Genomic DNA, 18,776 nt, shown 5'->3' with positions numbered 1-18,776 from the left:
GGCCGCCTCTTGTCTGGAACTAAAGCGGAAGTACAATGCACTGTACATAATTCGCTATCATATAAGTTGTTACTTTTTTGCCCATCCATTTGGCACTGGTCTGCTTGTCCATTGGTGGGGGAGGGCGAAGGTTTGGAGAATTATATTTAGTAGCAGGACTGTAGTACGTGTTTTTGGGTAGTGTCTAAACCTAAAGGCTTAAGTGGCCAACAGGTCCTCTGTTGTGACTGGCTGGTAAGGGACCAACTCGGCTGTTCTGCTTTGTGTCCTAACTCGAAAGGCTGTCTGGAGTGGGGGATGGCCTTACTGGCCTGTGTTTCCCAGTGCTGTTAGTAGATGGGGTGTCTTGTGCAAGTAGCAAGTGCTTTTGTATATTTATAATATAAGCCCGAAAACAGTTGAATTAAAGCTTCTTGGTTAGATCTTTTCTTTGCTCTGACTGCCTTGTTGTCATAATACCCTTTTTTTTTTGTTTTGTTTTTTTAATAGACAAAGATTGGCTTTTCATCAGGGGGAGTGCTTGCATTGAACCCTCAGTTTAAGGGAGTTTTGCCACCCACTGGCTGAGTGGCAAAATGCTGAGAATTTCCCCATGTGCGGTTACCCTAAATGTAGCTGTGGTGTGCTGCCCATTGCCCCTTTCTCCTATTTGTTGTATAGAGACAAGTCAAAGTTGTCTGGGCTTTTCTGCCCTGCATTGAGCTTACACCATTGCTGCGCCAAACTACCCTGTAACAGTTACATGAATAACATTTGCCTGTCACTGTGCTTACAGGTTTCAGCCGGAGACTGCACATTTGAGAGCATAGGGTATTTTGGCAGGTTATTGGCATTTTGTCAGCTGCCGAGACAAAAGTAATGTGTGGCACAGCCCTTACTATGCTGTTTTGAATTGTCTTCCATAGATTTTATCAAGCTTGATTGGTGTGATATATGTCATAAGTTTGTAACTTATAGATCAGGACCTCAAGATGGTTGGCCATTCTGTTCAGGATGTGTGTTTACCCCCCCCCCCCTTAATGCAGTAAAACTGTCTTAATACAGTTTACAGGAGGCGCTAAGGAATACATAATTTCAAGATAAATCTAAGGTTGTAATTTAATATCCAGTCTTTATCTGGGTCCTGTCAGGTAAAAGTTAAGGACCTCGGTCTAATTTTTGGTTGCCTGTCATGTAACAAGTTAATAAAGAAAAAATATTTCCAAATGGACTAGTTTAAGGGTATAATCGCCCTTTAGTACAAGGGGTCCAGGTGCCCAAACCTCAAAAAAACCTTTCGCTCACAGGAAAACTCCAAAACAAAAATACCTCTAAAATGAGGAAGCTAGGCTGGCACTATAAGAAACTGGACCAATCAGTGGAAAAGTGGTGCAATTAAAATATTTCTATAAAAAGCATCTCAAACATAAACAACCTGATGCGTTTCGTGCCAAAGATGGGCACTTAATCATAGGTGTCTGGAATGGCTGAAGTAACTTTACGGGTTTTTGTGGTGTAGGATTTTCACGTTTTATTTGACTTGTTGAAGGAGCTTTATATTTCACTGAAATGTCTCCAACCAGTGTAATTTCCTTAATTAATGCTACTGATTTAGTGGGAATGATTTACAAAATGTGGCCATTAAAAGCTGACAGTTCCAGACCAAATTGGCAGCTTAAAGGAACAGTAAGGGCTCTGGCACACAGGGAGAATTAGTCGCCCGTGTCAAATCTCCCTTGTTACGGGTGACTAATCTCCCCGAACTACCATCCCACCGGCGAAAATGTAAGTCGCCGGTGGGATGGCACATGCTGCGCAGGCGATTTTGGCAAATCGCCGAAGTTGCCTCGCGAGACAAACACACCAGTTGTAGCAATGCAGGGCAATAGTACATTATATTGTAATTACTTTTCTACGCTTTCATTTTTTGGTTTTACTGTTCCTTTAACATTGCCCATTTATCAACATTTGGCTGTAAAAAAGGCCGCCTATCAATTTTGCAGGTTTGAAAAAACCCAGTTGGTTGAGTATTTCATCATCATATTAATTCATACTCCTATTATGGTAAGACTGTTTGCCCAGCGGTCCAGACATTTAGATCATTCCTATTTGGCCTCCAATGTTGGTGACCCAATTGGACAATTGGATAAGACCCACTTGTGTGCCAACCTCTCCAGGTGTGCCCAGCTTAACATACATAATAAATTGTACAAGTATAGTTGCCAGTATTTGTTTTCATATTCTTATTTGTAGTGCACTGATCAAAAATAAAAGTTGATTTATTGCTGTTGGTGCAATTAAATCAGTCTTAGTATGTTTCTGACATGCTGTTATGACCATTAAAGTTCTGTCTTTTGTCCAGGTGATTTGTTCTGCCTGGGTTTACTGTGCTCATATAACAAATATAATAAATAGTTTATTTAATACATAGCTGAGCACAAGCAGTATTATCTGATATTTTGTCAAATACACTAATTTTAAGTGATACAAACAAGTGTACCTGTTACCTGTCTGTTTCACTCAGGCGCACATTTTTTGCCGGTGACTCATTTTTCTGCAGCCTGGTGATTGCGTAAGGTACGGTGTGAAGTTCTGCTGATGTTGGAAGGTGCATGGGGCAGCAGGAACTCTGCAGTCCTCCTTAGATTTCTTTTGGGAAATGCCTGTATTTGGTGTCCTACTGTTGATATGGCACATTGGACTGTCACTTGGAGGTAACACATACTTCCAAGACAAGGTGATTGTGCAGAAGAATGCAGAGTTCAATAAGGAATACAATGATTCTGTCAATGCCGAACAACAAAATATATACGCCTTCAACCACACAATGCTTAGGAACAAGGTAAGTGGCACTACATGAGATGGTTACTCATTCTAATACTGTACTTTTTAACTGGATTTAAATTAACTGAAAGTGTTATAAAAAATCGTTTTGTTTTCTGGAAATATATAATATATGAATTCCTTTTATAAGCACTCATTCTTATTAAATTAGTACTTTAACACATGACAATTTTCATAACTGTGTATACTTAGTTTCATTTATGTCCTTGTGTATACTATTACTGTATAGTAAAAATGTATAGTGCTGTGTATACACGTTTCATACTTGCTTTTCTATGTACGTCTGGCTAAGTCTCCGGTTTACCTTCACATTTTAATCTCTAGTGTGAGCACAAATATTTGAACAAAAGGGAAGGTTGCTCAAGGGTAATGCAGTTCCCACAATGTAAACTCCAGAAAATGTAAAAACTGCGAAAAACTTCAAAGTCACTTCTGTATTTTAAGTTTAAATTCCTTCTTTGAGCTGAGGTGGCTTATTGGGAGGTTGGGTATTGGGAGATGTTCCACCATGAGTTTGCTACCAAAGTTTGCTTTATTGGATAAGTAAAGATTTAGCCATTGCAATGCTTGTGGGCAGGGCATCACCCACTGCTTTTTTTGGGCTAGGTGAGGGTTCAACATAGATTTCTAGGTTTCAATGAATTATATGTGCCTAGACATTCCAATAGAGCAGTGCTGTCCAACTTCTGTGGTACCGAGGGCAGGAATTTTTCCTTCCTCCGTGGTGGAGGGCACATAATGGAAGCTAGTTTTGACCACTCCATTTTTTAAAACCACACCCACTTGAAACCACACCCATGTTATTGCATGACCATAGCTATATTAATGGTGGTAGTACAGCAAAAACCTGCCATAATCTGCCTTCCCTACCCTGCCTGTGTGTACCAAACTCTACCTGCCCTATGCTGCCTGTGTGTGCCATACTCTGCCTGCCCTATGCTGTCTGTGTGTGCCATACTCTGCCTGCCCAACCCTGCCTGTGTGTGCCATACTCTGCCTTCCCTACCCTGCCTGTGTGTGCCATACTCTACCTGCCCTATGCTGCCTGTGTGTGCCATACTCTGCCTGCCCTATGCTGTCTGTGTGTGCCATACTCTGCCTGCCCTACCCTGCCTGTGTTTGCCATACTCTGCCTGCCCTACCCTGCCTGTGTGTGCCATACTCATCCTTCCCTACCCTGCCTGTGTGTGCAATACTCTGCCTGTCCTATGCTGCTCCTACAGTCTGCAAAATAACTATATATTAAAAAACTTTTTAATTGCAGTACCACCACAGTATATGTTCTTTTTATAGTTTTTTTTATAGTTCTACTGCTCCTACAGTCTGAGGTGTGAACAGGTGAACAATGTGGGTGATTACAGCCTGAGCCTGAGGTGTGAACACTGCAGGGGATAAACAATGCAGGGATTTAAAGGTGTGACCAACACAGACAGGGGATTACATTTTTAAACAATACAAGGGGTTTACAGCCTGAATCTGAGGTGTTAACTATGCAGGAGGCCAGTACTGATACCATTTAATGCTTACACAAAGGTAAACTATCAAAGCAGACAGACAGGTGGGGGCCACACAGAGGGGGGTCGCGGGCCGTCAGTTGGACAGCACTGCAATAGAGTAATAAAGAACTGGATGTTTTAATGCTCATGCAAAATTACCCCCTGTGTGTCAAAATATCCTAAAATATATTTCCATTATGATCCACATGATTTTACTTTAGTTAGGTTAAATGGGTCATAATGAAAAGGTATATTTGGCCGTTTTGCGCCTTGCACTGGAGGTGATATCTTGTGAGCGACAAAATGTCCAGTGTGTTCTTACCCTTAGCAGTACATTATTATTATAAGGTAGTAGATTATTGGAGAAGGAGTTCTAGGCAGTCTAAGCTAGTATCGTATTATTTCATTTATGGCATAGTACTCACTTTATCTCTGGGTTGCATGCATCTGAGCACTTACTCCACTGGTTAACAATTACTCAATTTCTTAATAAGGCAGTTGACTTAAAAATCACACTGCTGCTACACCTCATCAGCAGCCTCCAAAAATAGACCAGAAATACTATTTACTTCAACTCTGAATGTTGCAACATATTACTTCTTCTAAATGAACTATCCTTGTTTGACAGTTTAAAGGAATACTGTAATGGGAAAACATGTTTTTTTTTTTCAAAATGCTGCAGTTTATAGAGTTTCTCCAGAAAAATTCTGCATTGAAATCTGTTTTTCAAAAACACAGATTTTTTTATATTTAATTTTGAAATTTCACGTGAGGCTAGCTGTATTCTTTTTTTCCAGGGTGCCACAGCCATGTGACCTGTGCTCTAATAAACTTCAGTCACACTTTACTGCTGTGCTGCAAGTTGGAGTGATATCATCCCCCTCCCAGCAGCCAATCAGCAGAACAATGGGAAGGTGGCAAGATAGCAGCTCCCAGTAGATATCAGAATAGCACTCACTAGTAAGAAATCCAAGTCCTGCTTGCGACTCCTCCAGTTACATGGGAGTAGGAGAAACAATATCTGAAAAGCAGTTCTAATGTGTAACGCTGGCTCCTTCGGAAAGCTCAGACTCGGGCACAATGCACTGAAATGGCTGCCTACACACCAATATTACAACTAGAAATTATTGTTTGTTTAAGAATTTAATTCTAAATGGTAGAGTGAATTATTTACTATGTAAACAGTGTAATGTAGAAGTAAAAAGTACACTGTAAAAATCTTGACAGAATCCCTTTCTTTGTTCCTGGTTTTACCATGTATAGCCAGTTTATACAAAATCCATTCTTTTGTCCCATGAGCTTTTATGATATGATTAAGGTTGATCTGTTATGTCAGAGGTTGAGCAATGGACTGGACTAGAACTATCTATTAGCATGGCGTTTTTGACAATAATTTTAACTACAATGTAGAAATTTTGGAAATATTTCAATACAAATTTTTCGATAAAATTATTATATTAAATTAGAGACTGAAAAAGGAAAGGACTTTGTTTTCTTTTCAGTGGCTTACCAGACCAGTATCTGTTTCAAGCTTTTTATCCTGTGTGAGAGATCTATATGCTGTTGAGACCGTGCACTGCTTTCTGTCTCTAGTTACCTGTTGAATGTATCACTTTTACTTCATTACCGTGTTGTTTGTTCTACAAGCTGGCAGCTAGCCCTATTAAGGGGTTCTGTTACTGGAAGTCACACAGAAAGTCCTCCTGTTATTGAAAAATACAACCTTACATCCAAACGAAAGAGCCATTTCATTCATGAATGTGTGTTGTGAATGTATTCATCAAAGTGCAGTCACACTGTATAACATTTTAAAGGGCTGTATTAAAGTGGAGGATATTGAAACCTGATGGACAGGCTTTTTTCTCTCTTTGAAATACACTGTTGAATTTAGATGCAGGATTAAAAAAAATCGTCCAACTTTATGTGACTGACATTGCAGCTCCTAACATTGTAGGATCCTACAAAATCTTGTTGTGTTGCATGACAAGATTTTGTGGGTCAGATAAAATTTACCCACAAAATCTGATCAAAATCTGCAGTGAGGTTTATCTCTTATATTATAGAGCTAAATTACACCTGCTGTAGGGTGGTGTGGGATTGACCAAATGCAGATAAAATCTGACTCGCTAGGTCTGGCATTGTATCCATATTTCAGACCTCTTAATTTCACTAATAATAACATTAACAGAGGACAAACAGCCATTTTTGCAAACATCAGGGCAAAATGTTTATGTAACATCCGGGAAAACATGAAAATCAGGGAAAAGCACCTACAGACATCCCACTGAATTTAAATGTGTCTCAAAAATGCTTGATTACTTGCTTTTATTCACATATCTGTGGTGATAAAGACCATTGACCTTATGCTTTACAAAAGCTAAATTGCACAATACCAGATATTATATTTTCACCATTTAAATAATTTATATCTTTTTTTCTCCAAACAATAAAACTGCAAATCTTTCCTAAAAATGTTTTGGGTTTTTTTTTTTTTTTTACAAAATTTCTGAAAATGATTAAAAATTTGGGTCAAAATAAAATATATTATCTCCCATATGCTAACAGAGACAAATTATCATAATATCATATGTCTATGAAGATTCTCATTCATCCAGGTCATGATATACAGTATCTAGTAGAATTAAGTCTAAAACAACTGATTGGATCATACCTTCTTACACCTGTCAGTTTCAGCTAACACCTAACTGAACAAGTTCAATGGAACCATTGTGATTGGATGTCTGTGACTCTACTACCACCAAGAGTTTAAATACCGGGGAATTCCCTACCAGTCATTTGAACTGAAGAAGCCACTCGGATGAGTGGTGAAACGTTTTCAAGAAAAAACTCAGAAAAGTCCAGTTGTTTTAGACTAATCTACTAGATACTATGTATATTATAGTACATATAATGTATAGTATTAAATATTGGCAAATTTGCCTCTATAAACAAAATTAACAAACTGCAATCCTTTACATAAGAGAGTGAATTTTACAAATCTACCTGTTTTAGCAATTGTACTGTGGTACTGTACACATTCAAATGAACAAAAGGCACATGGGGGCATTGCATTTTATTTCCCAAAAAGCTGTTTATGGGGCTTTGCATGCTGCTGCTAGAGCCAGAGGCCCACCCCTATGCTTGTAATGCACATTAATTAGCAAAATTGAAAACAAATTGATTAAAAAGTTAATAGCGCTATTTCACTGCACTATAGCAGTCCTGGTTATTATCTGTAACATGTAAACACAATTTAATCTCCAGCTGCTAATTCCTATAGGGCCACCAGAATACACCAAACAGTTTTTCCCAGCAATCAACAAGAATTTTGCATTTCCTTTAAAATGAAAGCAGAGTGCAAAGGCAAATAATTTATAAACCATTAAAAAAGAAAAAAGACCAATTGTCAATATAAATGTCTAGAGTCATACTAAAAGTTTATTCTAAGGTCTACTTCCCCTTTTAAGAATCATCTGACATGCTACAGCTTAGCTGTAAGTACATAATGATGTTGTCTTTCTAATTTAATTTCTTTATGACACTCCCAGCTCCCTGATAAATGGCAGGCAAGCACAGTATTACTTAGAAAGGAAGAAAGATCCGGGTTCACCCAATGGCCATAAACAGGTTTTCAGCTTGAGTTGCTGGCACAATCACAGAATTCACTTCTAAAACTTAATTAGATTTTATTTGTAGCTGCTTTTATATGCTTTAAACCGAGGATTCCCAACCTTTTTTTTTACCCGTGAGCCACACTCAAATGTAAAAAGAGTTGGCGAGCAACACAAGCATGAAAAATGTTCATGAGGGTGCCAAATAAGGACTGTGATTGGCTATTTGGTAGCTCCTATGTGGACTGACAGCCTAAATGAGGCTCTGTTTGGCAGTACAACTGGTTTTTATGCAACCAAAACTTGCTTCCAATCCAGGAATTCAAATAAAAGCACCTGCTTTAAGGCCACTGGAACAACATCCAAGGGGTTGGAGAGCAACATGTTACTCACAAAACACTGGTTGGGGATCACTGCTTTAAACCTTTTAGTTCAAGCAATGAGCCCCTTGCTCTATTCTACATGTTGCCATATATACATCAGAGTGGCACAGATCAAAAAGCCGAATGTGAATCATGCCAAAAGTAAAAGTACTTAATTTGGCCAAATCCCAAATTAAATCCTGGATTTGGAGCATTTCTGATTACTGTAGAAGTAGAGGTAAGAAGGAAAAAAAAAACACTGACCGCAATAAGAGTAAGGAATAAGATATGAATACATCTGAAATGTAAGAGAAGTGCTGGTCAGGTAGTTGATGGGGTGATGTCACTGTCACGCCCGCCTCCCTGTCTGGAGTTCCTGGGCAGGAGAGGTGGCAACATTATATATACCCCGGGTTGGTGCTTCTGCAATCCTCTTCCTCCTGTCTTCGGTATCCTGGGGCCCGTGCATGCGCAGTAGAGTGAAAAAGCCGGCCTTTTTGTTAAAGTTTGGCTTTTCACTCTACTGCGCATGCGCAAGAGGTGCAAAGACAGAAGAAGGAAGGGGATCGCTCTATTGCAGCAACCTCGGGCTGGTGTAGTTTTCTCCTAACAGGAGCACCACCCCAGGGTATAGGAGATTATGTAAGAGATTACATACACTGGGAGGTGCACACCCAAGTGATTCCTTTTCCTTTAAGGGAGCTTACAGAAACGTTTCTTCACAATTAAATAGGCTGGAAGAAAACTGGGGACATCAAAAGTGATGATTTTAAAAAACTTTTATTTAATAAAAATATATTTCAAAAACATGTTTGGTACCTAAAGTGGCACTTAATCATAGGGCTTAAACATAGAGACACTAGACTAGGGGTATATTTATCATGCTGTGTAAAAAGTGGAGAGAAGCATTACCGGTGATTGTTGCCCAGGGCAACCAATCAGCAATTAGATTTTAACAGTTAGAAAATCAAAGCAAAGCATGTGATTGGCTGCTAAAAACAGCATCACTGGTGATGTTTTACTCCACTTTTTACACAGCATGATAAATATAACCAGTGTCTCTTGAAGCATAGGTGACCAAATTGGGATGGTGACTGAAAAGCAATTCAACTAAAACTGCCCATAATAGAATATAAATAAAGAATAAAATCTTCATAGACATATGCCCATAATAGGTTGTTTGACTCTTGACTTACCAAGGTCACTAAAGAAGTATACATTTGCCTGATATAGACAACCAAACAGCTGAAGATTGGATCACACAAGAGACCCATGCAGTCCTTGCACAGATTACTACCAGGATACCAGCCATCTCAAATTATTTCTGAACAAACTCCTATTAATTTTCAACCAGAGTTGGTCAGGTTGGCAATATTACATCATGCACTTCCAAGCAAAAATAACTTGAAAGCTCCTGGCCACTCTGGGTACAAACACTTAATGAACTCACATCTAAATTCATAGACTGTCCTGTATTTGTGAGTAGGTGAATATCTGTTTGTGGTGATAATACTGTGGAAACCTAAGTACTTTATAATAACAAATAAAATTATTTTCAGTACAAGCCTTCTGTATACATTTGTTCTTTATAAATTACTTATTAACATTTCCATCAGAGGAACAAGTCCTCGGTTATTAAATTTTTGTTTTATTGGCAGGCATTTGACTTTTTATTGCTTCTGAAAGATCTGGCTTAGAATATAATAGAGTTTTTGAGCTGCTTATAGTTTTTGTCTGTTTTACATTTAGACAGATGGAGTCAGAGTTTCTGTCAATGTACTATCTGATCAGAAGGCGACACCACTACTATTTGTGGTCAGACAGAAGGAGGCTGTGGTGTCCTTCCAGGTGCCATTGGCACTAAGGGGCCAGTAAGTATTTCTAATCATTCTTACATTGGCCTTTGCAGCTTATGCATTGTAACTTATTTTGTTGCTATATCTTTTCATTCTTGGTAACAAATCTGTCATTACCTACTGTCATCCTGATATGTCTTTCTTTAAATGTTCTTTCACCCAGTCACAACTCATTTAGAGGTGCTCTTGCATTACTCAGTCCTGTCTGTTATCATTCACTTTCTTAAGCTGGCCACACACATGGAGATTTGGTTGCACTAAAGATCATTCCAACCCTCCACTGACATTCAGCGCTGAATCGTCAGATATGGAGGTAGAAACAATAGGATTTCTACCTCCTTCTGTCGATTCAGCCCTGAAGGCAAATTTTGCTCAGGCGCCTTCAATGGCGCCCGATCAAAATCTTTTAACCCACCCGATCGGCAAATCGACCGATATTGCAGAAAGCTGCTGCAACTCACTGAGTTGCCATGCACGCAACGAATTTTGTACAATATTATCAGTGCGTGTATGGCCAGCTTTATACTCTGAATTACTTTAGCTCTTTGCTACCTACTTCCAGTACTCTGTTGTTCCATATGCCTATAGTATAGTACGAACATGTTCTTGTTTATGTTAGGTACCAGCGTAATTACTTGTATCAAGATGTTGGACGCACATTGTGCCAGCCACCAACCAGAGCAGAAGCCGAAACGGAGTCATTCTACGTAGATGTCTCCACCTTGGCAGAGAAGAATACCACATACCGCCTACGTGTCACACATGTAGAGAACTTTGTTCTTCAGTAAGGATGTCATGGTTTTATAGTATAAGCTTGTGTGTGTACTGTATAGTTTGTGTGTGTGTGATTATTTTAATGAAATCTTTACAGAAGTTTATATTCAACCAACTTTTTTTATTATAGGACAAATGGACCATTCAATTTTAACGCAACTCCTGCTCAGCCACAGGTATATTGTATAAGGAGTGATAAATATATGTAGCTGATGTGTGTGTCCTTGTGTTAACAATATCATAAGGATGTACTGTATGTTATGTTTTGTGTTCTTTCAAATGAAGTGTTTATAGCAGAATGGTGTATAAGGTGCATTCTGGTATATAAATCAGATTTATGTGCTGTGCTTTTCATCATGTTTGCATTAAACTGAGGCACAATTTTTTACATTAAAATGATCTGTTTTGTGTCTTTACAGTTTACACATTAGAAGAGAATGCAAGGTACTTTTTAGGGCTGTACATTAGAATAAATCAGTTTAATGATTTATATCTTAGTACAGTGTTTTTCTGCCATATTCAACTAGTTCTTTTTTAGTGAGGTCCAAAATTTAGCCAAGGTCCTACTATATGTTGGCAAAAAATTTGTAGAAGTCTCTCTAGTTGACCTTCAGACAGGTTTTCTAGGAGAGCAATTCAGGCTGACCCCAGCTAAAGTTTTCAGTGAGGTGCAAGGTCTATTTATAGGCAGTGCTTTAGAATAGGATTAATGGTGCTCATTAGTGCAAGTTGGTCCAAAGACTGGACCCATTGCCAGCAGGTTTTATGTAAAAATAAAAAGTTGAACTTGACGCACGTGTCCATCCAGTACAGTTACTATCTTACTATGTCATGGGATAAAAGCTGTCTCTCATAGTGTGTGAACAAGAGTGCAGGTGAATAAAATGCAATATGCTTTTTCAAAGTGGGTGTATTAGAACTTTATGTACAATGCGTTCCATGATGCAAATAGCGTGTCATGGTGTCTGCACTGGAATAGGGTGTGTGGTATGTTTGTGATGGGATGTACAGTTCTTGGAATGGTGTATGCTTTGGAACAGGCCCAGAAGTTCTTATTATCATGTGCATTCAAATGGGGGAGATGTCTTTGTAGTAGTATGGGGTGTAGGGGTCCTTTCTTAGTGTGAACATTACTATAAAAGGGTAATGAACTTTCTTTCATGGGGTTGAGAATGTGTATTGTTTCTGCATGAATTTTAACATGAGGTGATGTATCTTAATGATGTGGGTATTATCAAAGGTGTGCATTTTAGGTTTAGGAAAGCTTTGTGGGTGATAAATTGTGCTATGATGTGAGTGTTGTAGGGGAACATAAGGTATTTAGTATGTTGCCTTCTGTTAGTTAGGAGGTAGAATGAAGGTATGTGCTAATGTGTGCATAATAAATTGATTGAACTATACTGATTCCAGATATGTGCTCATATGTATTTGTATTAGTGCTGTGATGTTCCCATTCCTAAGTCTGTTTATTAGGGAGCAGCAGGCACACATGCCTAATGCCTGCATACTTGAAGCCATGTACAGGTTGATTTTTATGAATGTTCATTGCATCCCCTGTATATATACTTTCTTTCTGATTTTCTGTATATTGTGGGGGTCTGGAGAAAGTAAAACATTGTTTACTTGTAAAAAGGGAGAACTGATGAGGAATGGGTGTTAAGTTATTATTTGAAGGCAACCAGTCAGTTAATAATGTATTTATTGTTATAGAGTATATAAAGTATATCCATATTGTTAAAACTACATGTTTAAGATAGGATATAACAACTGCGCACCGGGAGAAATGTGTTAGTTGTTTATCATTTGCTCTTCGTCCTGTGTGACTATAAACACACATGCTCTCATTCTCATATGCTTAAACAAGAGAACTCACTCATAGAAATATTTTATAGAAATATACATTAACATTTCAAAAGGATTTATCACAATCCTGAATAGACAAAAGAGGCATAAAAAAAAGATTTCAGATACTGTAAAAATTAAAAAATTGGGTTATGTAATAAAAGGCCCAGGTATAATAACACCCCTACACTAGCACCAGCCAGTGTGTCTGCCAGTACTCCGGCATTGACAATGCTTCTGTGTGCTTGCAAGGTAGCAGGCTGGTGCCATTGTAGGGGCTGATTCTCAAACTGCATTTTTTTGCAGACTGAGAATCAGTACTATGTGGCACAAGCATTATTGGTCATTTGTTACAAGTAAATATCTTATTGGTGATTTGGGTTACTACTCCTCGACAAACTTAGTGCCATTTATTGCATATGAGGAATGTTTTACAAAGTTAATGTTAACTGCTACAAATATTTATCTAAATGCCCTAATATGTCAGTTTTAGCCTCTTATAATATTACAAGAGCTTTAAAGGAACGAAATGCAATATTTAAAGGAGAACTAAAGAAGTAGGGCAGAAATGTTGGACTGTACATTATGTTTTGGGGTTCTGTACCAGCCCAAGGTGACCAAAACCCTTTAGCAGGGAAGATCTGTGCCCCCAAAGATGCCCCAGTAACTGCCCATCTTCTTTTCTGCTGCTTCCCTACACATGCTCTGTGCTGCTGTCAGTTACTTAGCTTAAGGATCGATATACTGCATAAATAGAGTATAAATGTAACAGTAAAAAGCTGATTAGTAATTAATTCCGATTTACATTACATGACAGATCTAAAACCAGGGCATTTGCATCAGAATTAAATAATTAGCCCTGTAGAATCAGCTTATATGACAGATAACCCTCATTTTCTGCTTGATAATTTGCAACAACCCCTAAGCTCAGCTTCTCAGCAGCTGCTCAGACCACACTGAGCATGTGCACTGTCCCTGACAGTTCCGGGGGGAACAGAATCAAAGATGGGGAGCTCCTGTGACAACTGTAACAACCTAAATCATTACTACTATAGAGATGCTGAAACTTTAAAGGAGAATGCAAGTCAAAATTTAAAAAGCATACTGCCCAATAGTCCTCCTATTGTTTAGTAAAAACACCACACTTTTGGCTCACCTAATCAAATATTTACTCAGTCACACTTCACATTTTTTAGAACAGACAGCCATCTCTAAAAAGGTATTCTCCCTTCCTTTCCCTCCTTGCTTCATACTGCACATGTGTTTCATTCCCTCCCCCCCCTCCCCTCTGGCAGATCCGCTTCTGATTGGCTGGTGGGCATGTGTAGCTTAGAACAGGAGACAGGATCAAGTTACACACATGCTCAGAGAATAGGAAGGCTGCCGCTGGCACCTACAGGTAGGACAGAGAGATTTCAGTGATGTCACTGTAGTCTTCACACTGCTGTAGGCTTTCAGCACCATATATCAGAGAAGCAAGCAGGGATCTGGGAATTTAGATATGCAGTAAGTACTTAAAAAGAATGCCTTTAGATTTACTTTTAATTTATATTAACCTTTCATTGCAAGTGCAGTCAGTTTCTAATATAAAATATGACATTTCTAGCTCTCCTTTAAGGGCTGTTGCCCTCTTTTTCTAAATGGGGTTGCACAACCTCCGCATTATGTGAAGTTCCTCTTTTTTATTTTTGTAGCTCTGTGTCCTGATGCCACAGTACAAAATGATAGACAGGTAATGTGAAAGCCTTAAATAAAATCTTGCATTTCCTTATTAAATGAACAGTAACCAAACAGCAAACAATAAATGAACATGTTTTAGGCCCTTGCCACACAGGCATACTTTAGCAATTACACGCCGAATTTCACTTTGTGTGCCTCCACCCTGGCCAAAGCAATTGCACCGGGGCAGGCATGTCAATAAGATTTTTGAAGCTTAGGGACAGATTTTTACAGCATTTATCGGCAGGCCGAGAATCCGCCTCTTGTAACGGGCCTTAAAGGAAAAGTAACACCAAAAAATTTTAAGTAAAAAATCTATTCTACCCTGCAAGAATTGACTTCCAGTTTTTCTACTAGCTGGAGCTAGGAGGAGAAGTTGAGTGCCGCATGCTGGATCCTGCACAGTGAATGTTGGCCCTTTGCCTCTTTTCAGTATACCGGAAGCAGAGTTTTAGCAAGGTATTTTTTAATGAAGCATTTAAAATAATAAACATTATGCAGGATAGAGCTAGTTTCAGTCAGTGGTTCAAAAGAGAAACTGAAATATGAAAAGGAGTGGGTCTGAATAGAAAGATGGAAAAGAGTAAAGTAAATAATTCAAAAAGGTTGCTAAGAACTGGCCTTTATACAACAAGAAGGCGAACCACCCCTATAAGGAGTACTGCCATGTCATTCTAGTTTCCTAGCTATTTTCTGCACCACCCTGGTGAGTGCATGCGCATTACTTTACTGATCTCAGTACTGCGCATGCTTCCTGCAGCGGTAGGTAAGGGATTCCGGGGACACCATAACAAGATGTGGCACAATGCTCAAAAACAGTACCAGGGACTGGTAAATTTTTTGAAGAGGAGTGCCAGCCTGGGGTAAGCAACTATAATCATATAATCAAGGGCGGGGGGACTTTTCACCCCCCCATCCAGTGATTGTACCTTTCCTTCTTCTTTGACAATCCACAAAATTACCTCCATGTGATCCTTTGATCTCAAAAGAATGCATTGGCTAAGGCCATGGGCACATGGAGCCTACATTTTTTTCTGCAGGCTGAGAGAAGCGGATCCTCTTCCTTCTGCAGCTAAGTTTATCTGTACTCAGGGGCGTTTTAGTCCCTCTGCAATTTGTCTTTTTTTCGTCGGAGGGGGTCGAGGGTGATCTGCATCACTAGTGCAAAGAGTGCAATAGAGTGTACTAGAAGAGTTGAAATTTTGATTTAAAAATCAGAAGGTTACCCTGGTAACTTTAGTAGCACTGCCAGCTAAAGCAAGTTTCCCAGCTCACCTCATTGCAGCAGTGTCTCTGTCTGTACTAAAAAGTAAAGCTTATGCCTGAGTGCCAGGACAGCTTTTGCATTTTCGGGCCAATCTCCACTCCATGTATCTGCACTCAGACGGAAGCTGTACTTTTCAGTGCAGATAAAATAAGCTGCAGAAGAGAGCAGAAATGCTCCGCGTGCCCTTGGCCACCTTTTAGAGAAAGAGGACATTCCTGCAGATCATCCTTGATTGCCAAACCAGGTGGTGTAAAGGCCTCTATAAAATGGCGCTTCCCACTTAACTAAATTGGACAGTTCCACATTGTATGAGAATTTGGCAGAGATTCATTTTTTATTAGACGAAAAAATGCTTTTTCAGAGAGGACATGTAAACAGCATACATATTTTCTGTTATTAATTATTAAACTTTACAGAAAAATAATAAAATCAATCAAAACCTAATAATTGGCAGATAATAAAATATTTCTGGTGTGTATGTGTAAGGGCAAAACTTGCTTAAAGAGTGACTAAGAATATCTAAATTTTTATATTGGGAAATTTAGAAAAGAGAGAATCTGAAGTAAAAATATAAAGGTATTTTATAGAATTTAATTGTTCTTTGTTATTTTATAGTGTTTAATATATTTTGGTGGCCTTATTAGCAAATAATATCACAGACATAATTAAAATCAAGATGGATCTCTTCACTTAATATATTGCCCCATAGATAATATTACTCTCCAATATTTGTAGTCTGGTATGGATGCAGGGGTGCAGCAGCATTCTTAATAATAGCCACAACTTGTAGCTCAAATATCACTAAGCATCACAAGTAAAGAGAGGTGCCAGTCAGCATCGCTTCAGGGTCAGTTTTTAACTCCTGTTTGGATGGCAGCATAAGACTATATGCAACCCTAGGTTGATTGTATGTGCTACTTATGTTTTTAGAGCACCAGAATGTCTTTTCTTCATTTTACAGCAGGACTACTAGACTGGGATGTGAATAGTATTTATATAATTAGAGCAGAAGGGCAATATTTGTGGCCTTTTTATCTCACCAACACCTCTGCTTGTATTCCTTCTGTTTTTACATTCAGTCTCTGTTACAGTGTGGCTGTCATACTTTTGTCTCCAGCAATGCAATTTTATGTGTTTTCATTTGCAGTATTTTAAGTACCTTTTTCCTGAGGGGGTGGAATCCGTGATTGTAAAAGTCTCCTCTTCCAGTGTGTTTCCCTGCTCTGTCATCTCCGTCCAAGATATCCAGGTAGGTTAGCCAGTAAGGATGGAAAATGCAAGTATGCACTTGTACCAGAAGTGTCTGTCTCTCTCTCTCCCTCCTTATTGTAAAGTGCAGTTTTTATATACTGTATAATAAATTCTCAACATCTATAATGTAGAAAATTTCAGTGTTAAAACAAAAATCTGGCTGCAAAGTATATCTTGCAGTGAGTACCACTGATGTTTCAAGAAGCCAGAAAGCAAGTGAAAGGTAAAATATTAAAAATGGAAATGTGGCAATGCTAGTGAGGTATGTTCTTTGTCTAACCATTTCTTCTCTGTCCTTTGCTTGAAGTGCCCTGTTTATGACCTTGATAATAATGTGGCCTTTATTGGGATGTATCAGACAATGACTAAAAAAGCTGCAATCACTGTGCAGGTAACATTTGCCCACCTTTCCTGTTACCCTAACTGTATTTTAAGCTTTTACTCTTCATATACTCCCTTTACCCAAATTAATTACTTAAAGTTTATTGTAAACATTATTTTCTCTGTGCATTTGCTTTAATCTCATTTCCACTTTGATATCTGTATCAAATTACCTTTTCATCCTTTTATGTTGATCTTACTTTATCTGTTTTCCTTTTTATAATGTTACATTTTCCAGAGTTGCGAGTTTTCCTTCTTGTATTTATTTTGTTTGTTACAGTAAAAAACTACCTATTATTGAAGGCACAAGCTACACATTAACCATATCCAATAGGAAAATGCTAGTGATCAATGAGACTTTTATTAAACACACACAAATTTGGTGGTGCTGATAACTCAGCCAAGTACATTTTGTTTCAGCATTTTTAGTATAAAACCTGGCTGTTTCCTATGTTGCTCAGTAACTTTGAAAGTGCATGTCTTTAAAGTAATACAGCAGAATAATAGTTTTCTTATTTCATCTGTCCATAAACACTAGATTCACTCATTTAAAATGGCTGCTTAACAAGTGTGATTCTGCTCATCACGCCACCCACTCTCTGCGCAGACTGAACTGATTGTTGGACTTGGGGCCAACAATTTGATCATACTGTGCCTTATGGAGAACCAGTGGGCATGGATGACATCAACATGCTAATATAGTCCTTTCCTGATAGATATCCGACCAATTGGCATACATGGACCAAGAAGCTTTCTACTTGGTCTGAAATAGCCACCTTTACTCAACCTGTTTATGGAAGATGTGATAACAATTCTATTTTATATTAATATGGACTTTGCTTTGTAGACCTTTACTGTATTATTTATTAACCAACAAAATATTTCTATTTGTGTTATTATCTTAATATCTTGATGGAGCTGTTTGAATGTGTGTTATAGTTCATTTCATCAACTTTGCTGTACTGTACAGCAAATATAGTATAGTATAATACAGTATATAAAGGTACAGTACAGTACTTTACTTCCCACCTTTTACATACTTATTTTACAATTGTTATGTAATAGTTTTACTCTGCATTGGTATGCCATATGTCTTCACCTAGTTTCTTCCAGTCTTGTCAGATTAGTATATTGGGTTTTTTTTTTTGTTTTTTTTTTTAGAGAAAAGATTTTTCCAGTGGTGGTTTCTATGTTGTGGTTGTGGTAAAAACTGAAGATGAAGCCTGTGGGGGGGCTCTGCCTTTATTTCCCTTACACCAAGGTACCTGTAACTTTGTCTTCTACTGCCCATTTCTTGTAAATTATGTACTATTGTTGCAAGTTCTCTTCCGCTGCATGAACCATATGCAGCCTAAGGGGGTGATTTATCAACGATCGAGTTTGAGGCATTTTGG

At 38.4% G+C, this 18,776-nt stretch overlaps 1 protein-coding gene across 13 annotated transcripts in view; it reads left to right on the top strand.

The window, feature by feature from the left end:
- sidt2 (SID1 transmembrane family member 2) overlaps positions 1-18,776 on the top strand; it is a 40,282-nt gene that overhangs the window by 347 nt on the left and 21,159 nt on the right. For 7 of the 13 annotated variants that reach the window (XM_012967034.3, XM_012967031.3, XM_012967039.3 and 4 more), the window contains exons 2-8: positions 2,504-2,821; positions 10,042-10,163; positions 10,768-10,932; positions 11,053-11,098; positions 16,898-16,999; positions 17,309-17,392; positions 18,544-18,643. In XM_012967034.3, coding sequence (XP_012822488.1) covers positions 2,639-2,821; positions 10,042-10,163; positions 10,768-10,932; positions 11,053-11,098; positions 16,898-16,999; positions 17,309-17,392; positions 18,544-18,643 — 802 coding nt within the window. In that variant the 5' untranslated portion in view covers positions 2,504-2,638. Of the gene's footprint in view, positions 1-2; positions 2,157-2,503; positions 2,822-10,041; positions 10,164-10,767; positions 10,933-11,052; positions 11,099-14,381; positions 14,497-14,840; positions 14,943-16,897; positions 17,000-17,308; positions 17,393-18,543; positions 18,644-18,776 lie in introns of those variants that run through there. The other 6 variants (XM_012967035.3, XM_012967032.3, XM_012967030.3 and 3 more) reach the window with 4 other exon arrangements.

Source organism: Xenopus tropicalis, chromosome 7 (assembly GCF_000004195.4).
Source record: "Xenopus tropicalis strain Nigerian chromosome 7, UCB_Xtro_10.0, whole genome shotgun sequence".
Taxonomy (NCBI): domain Eukaryota; kingdom Metazoa; phylum Chordata; class Amphibia; order Anura; family Pipidae; genus Xenopus; species Xenopus tropicalis.
Note: the sequence above shows the minus strand (reverse complement) of the source record. Positions and strands in the feature narration are given on the sequence as shown.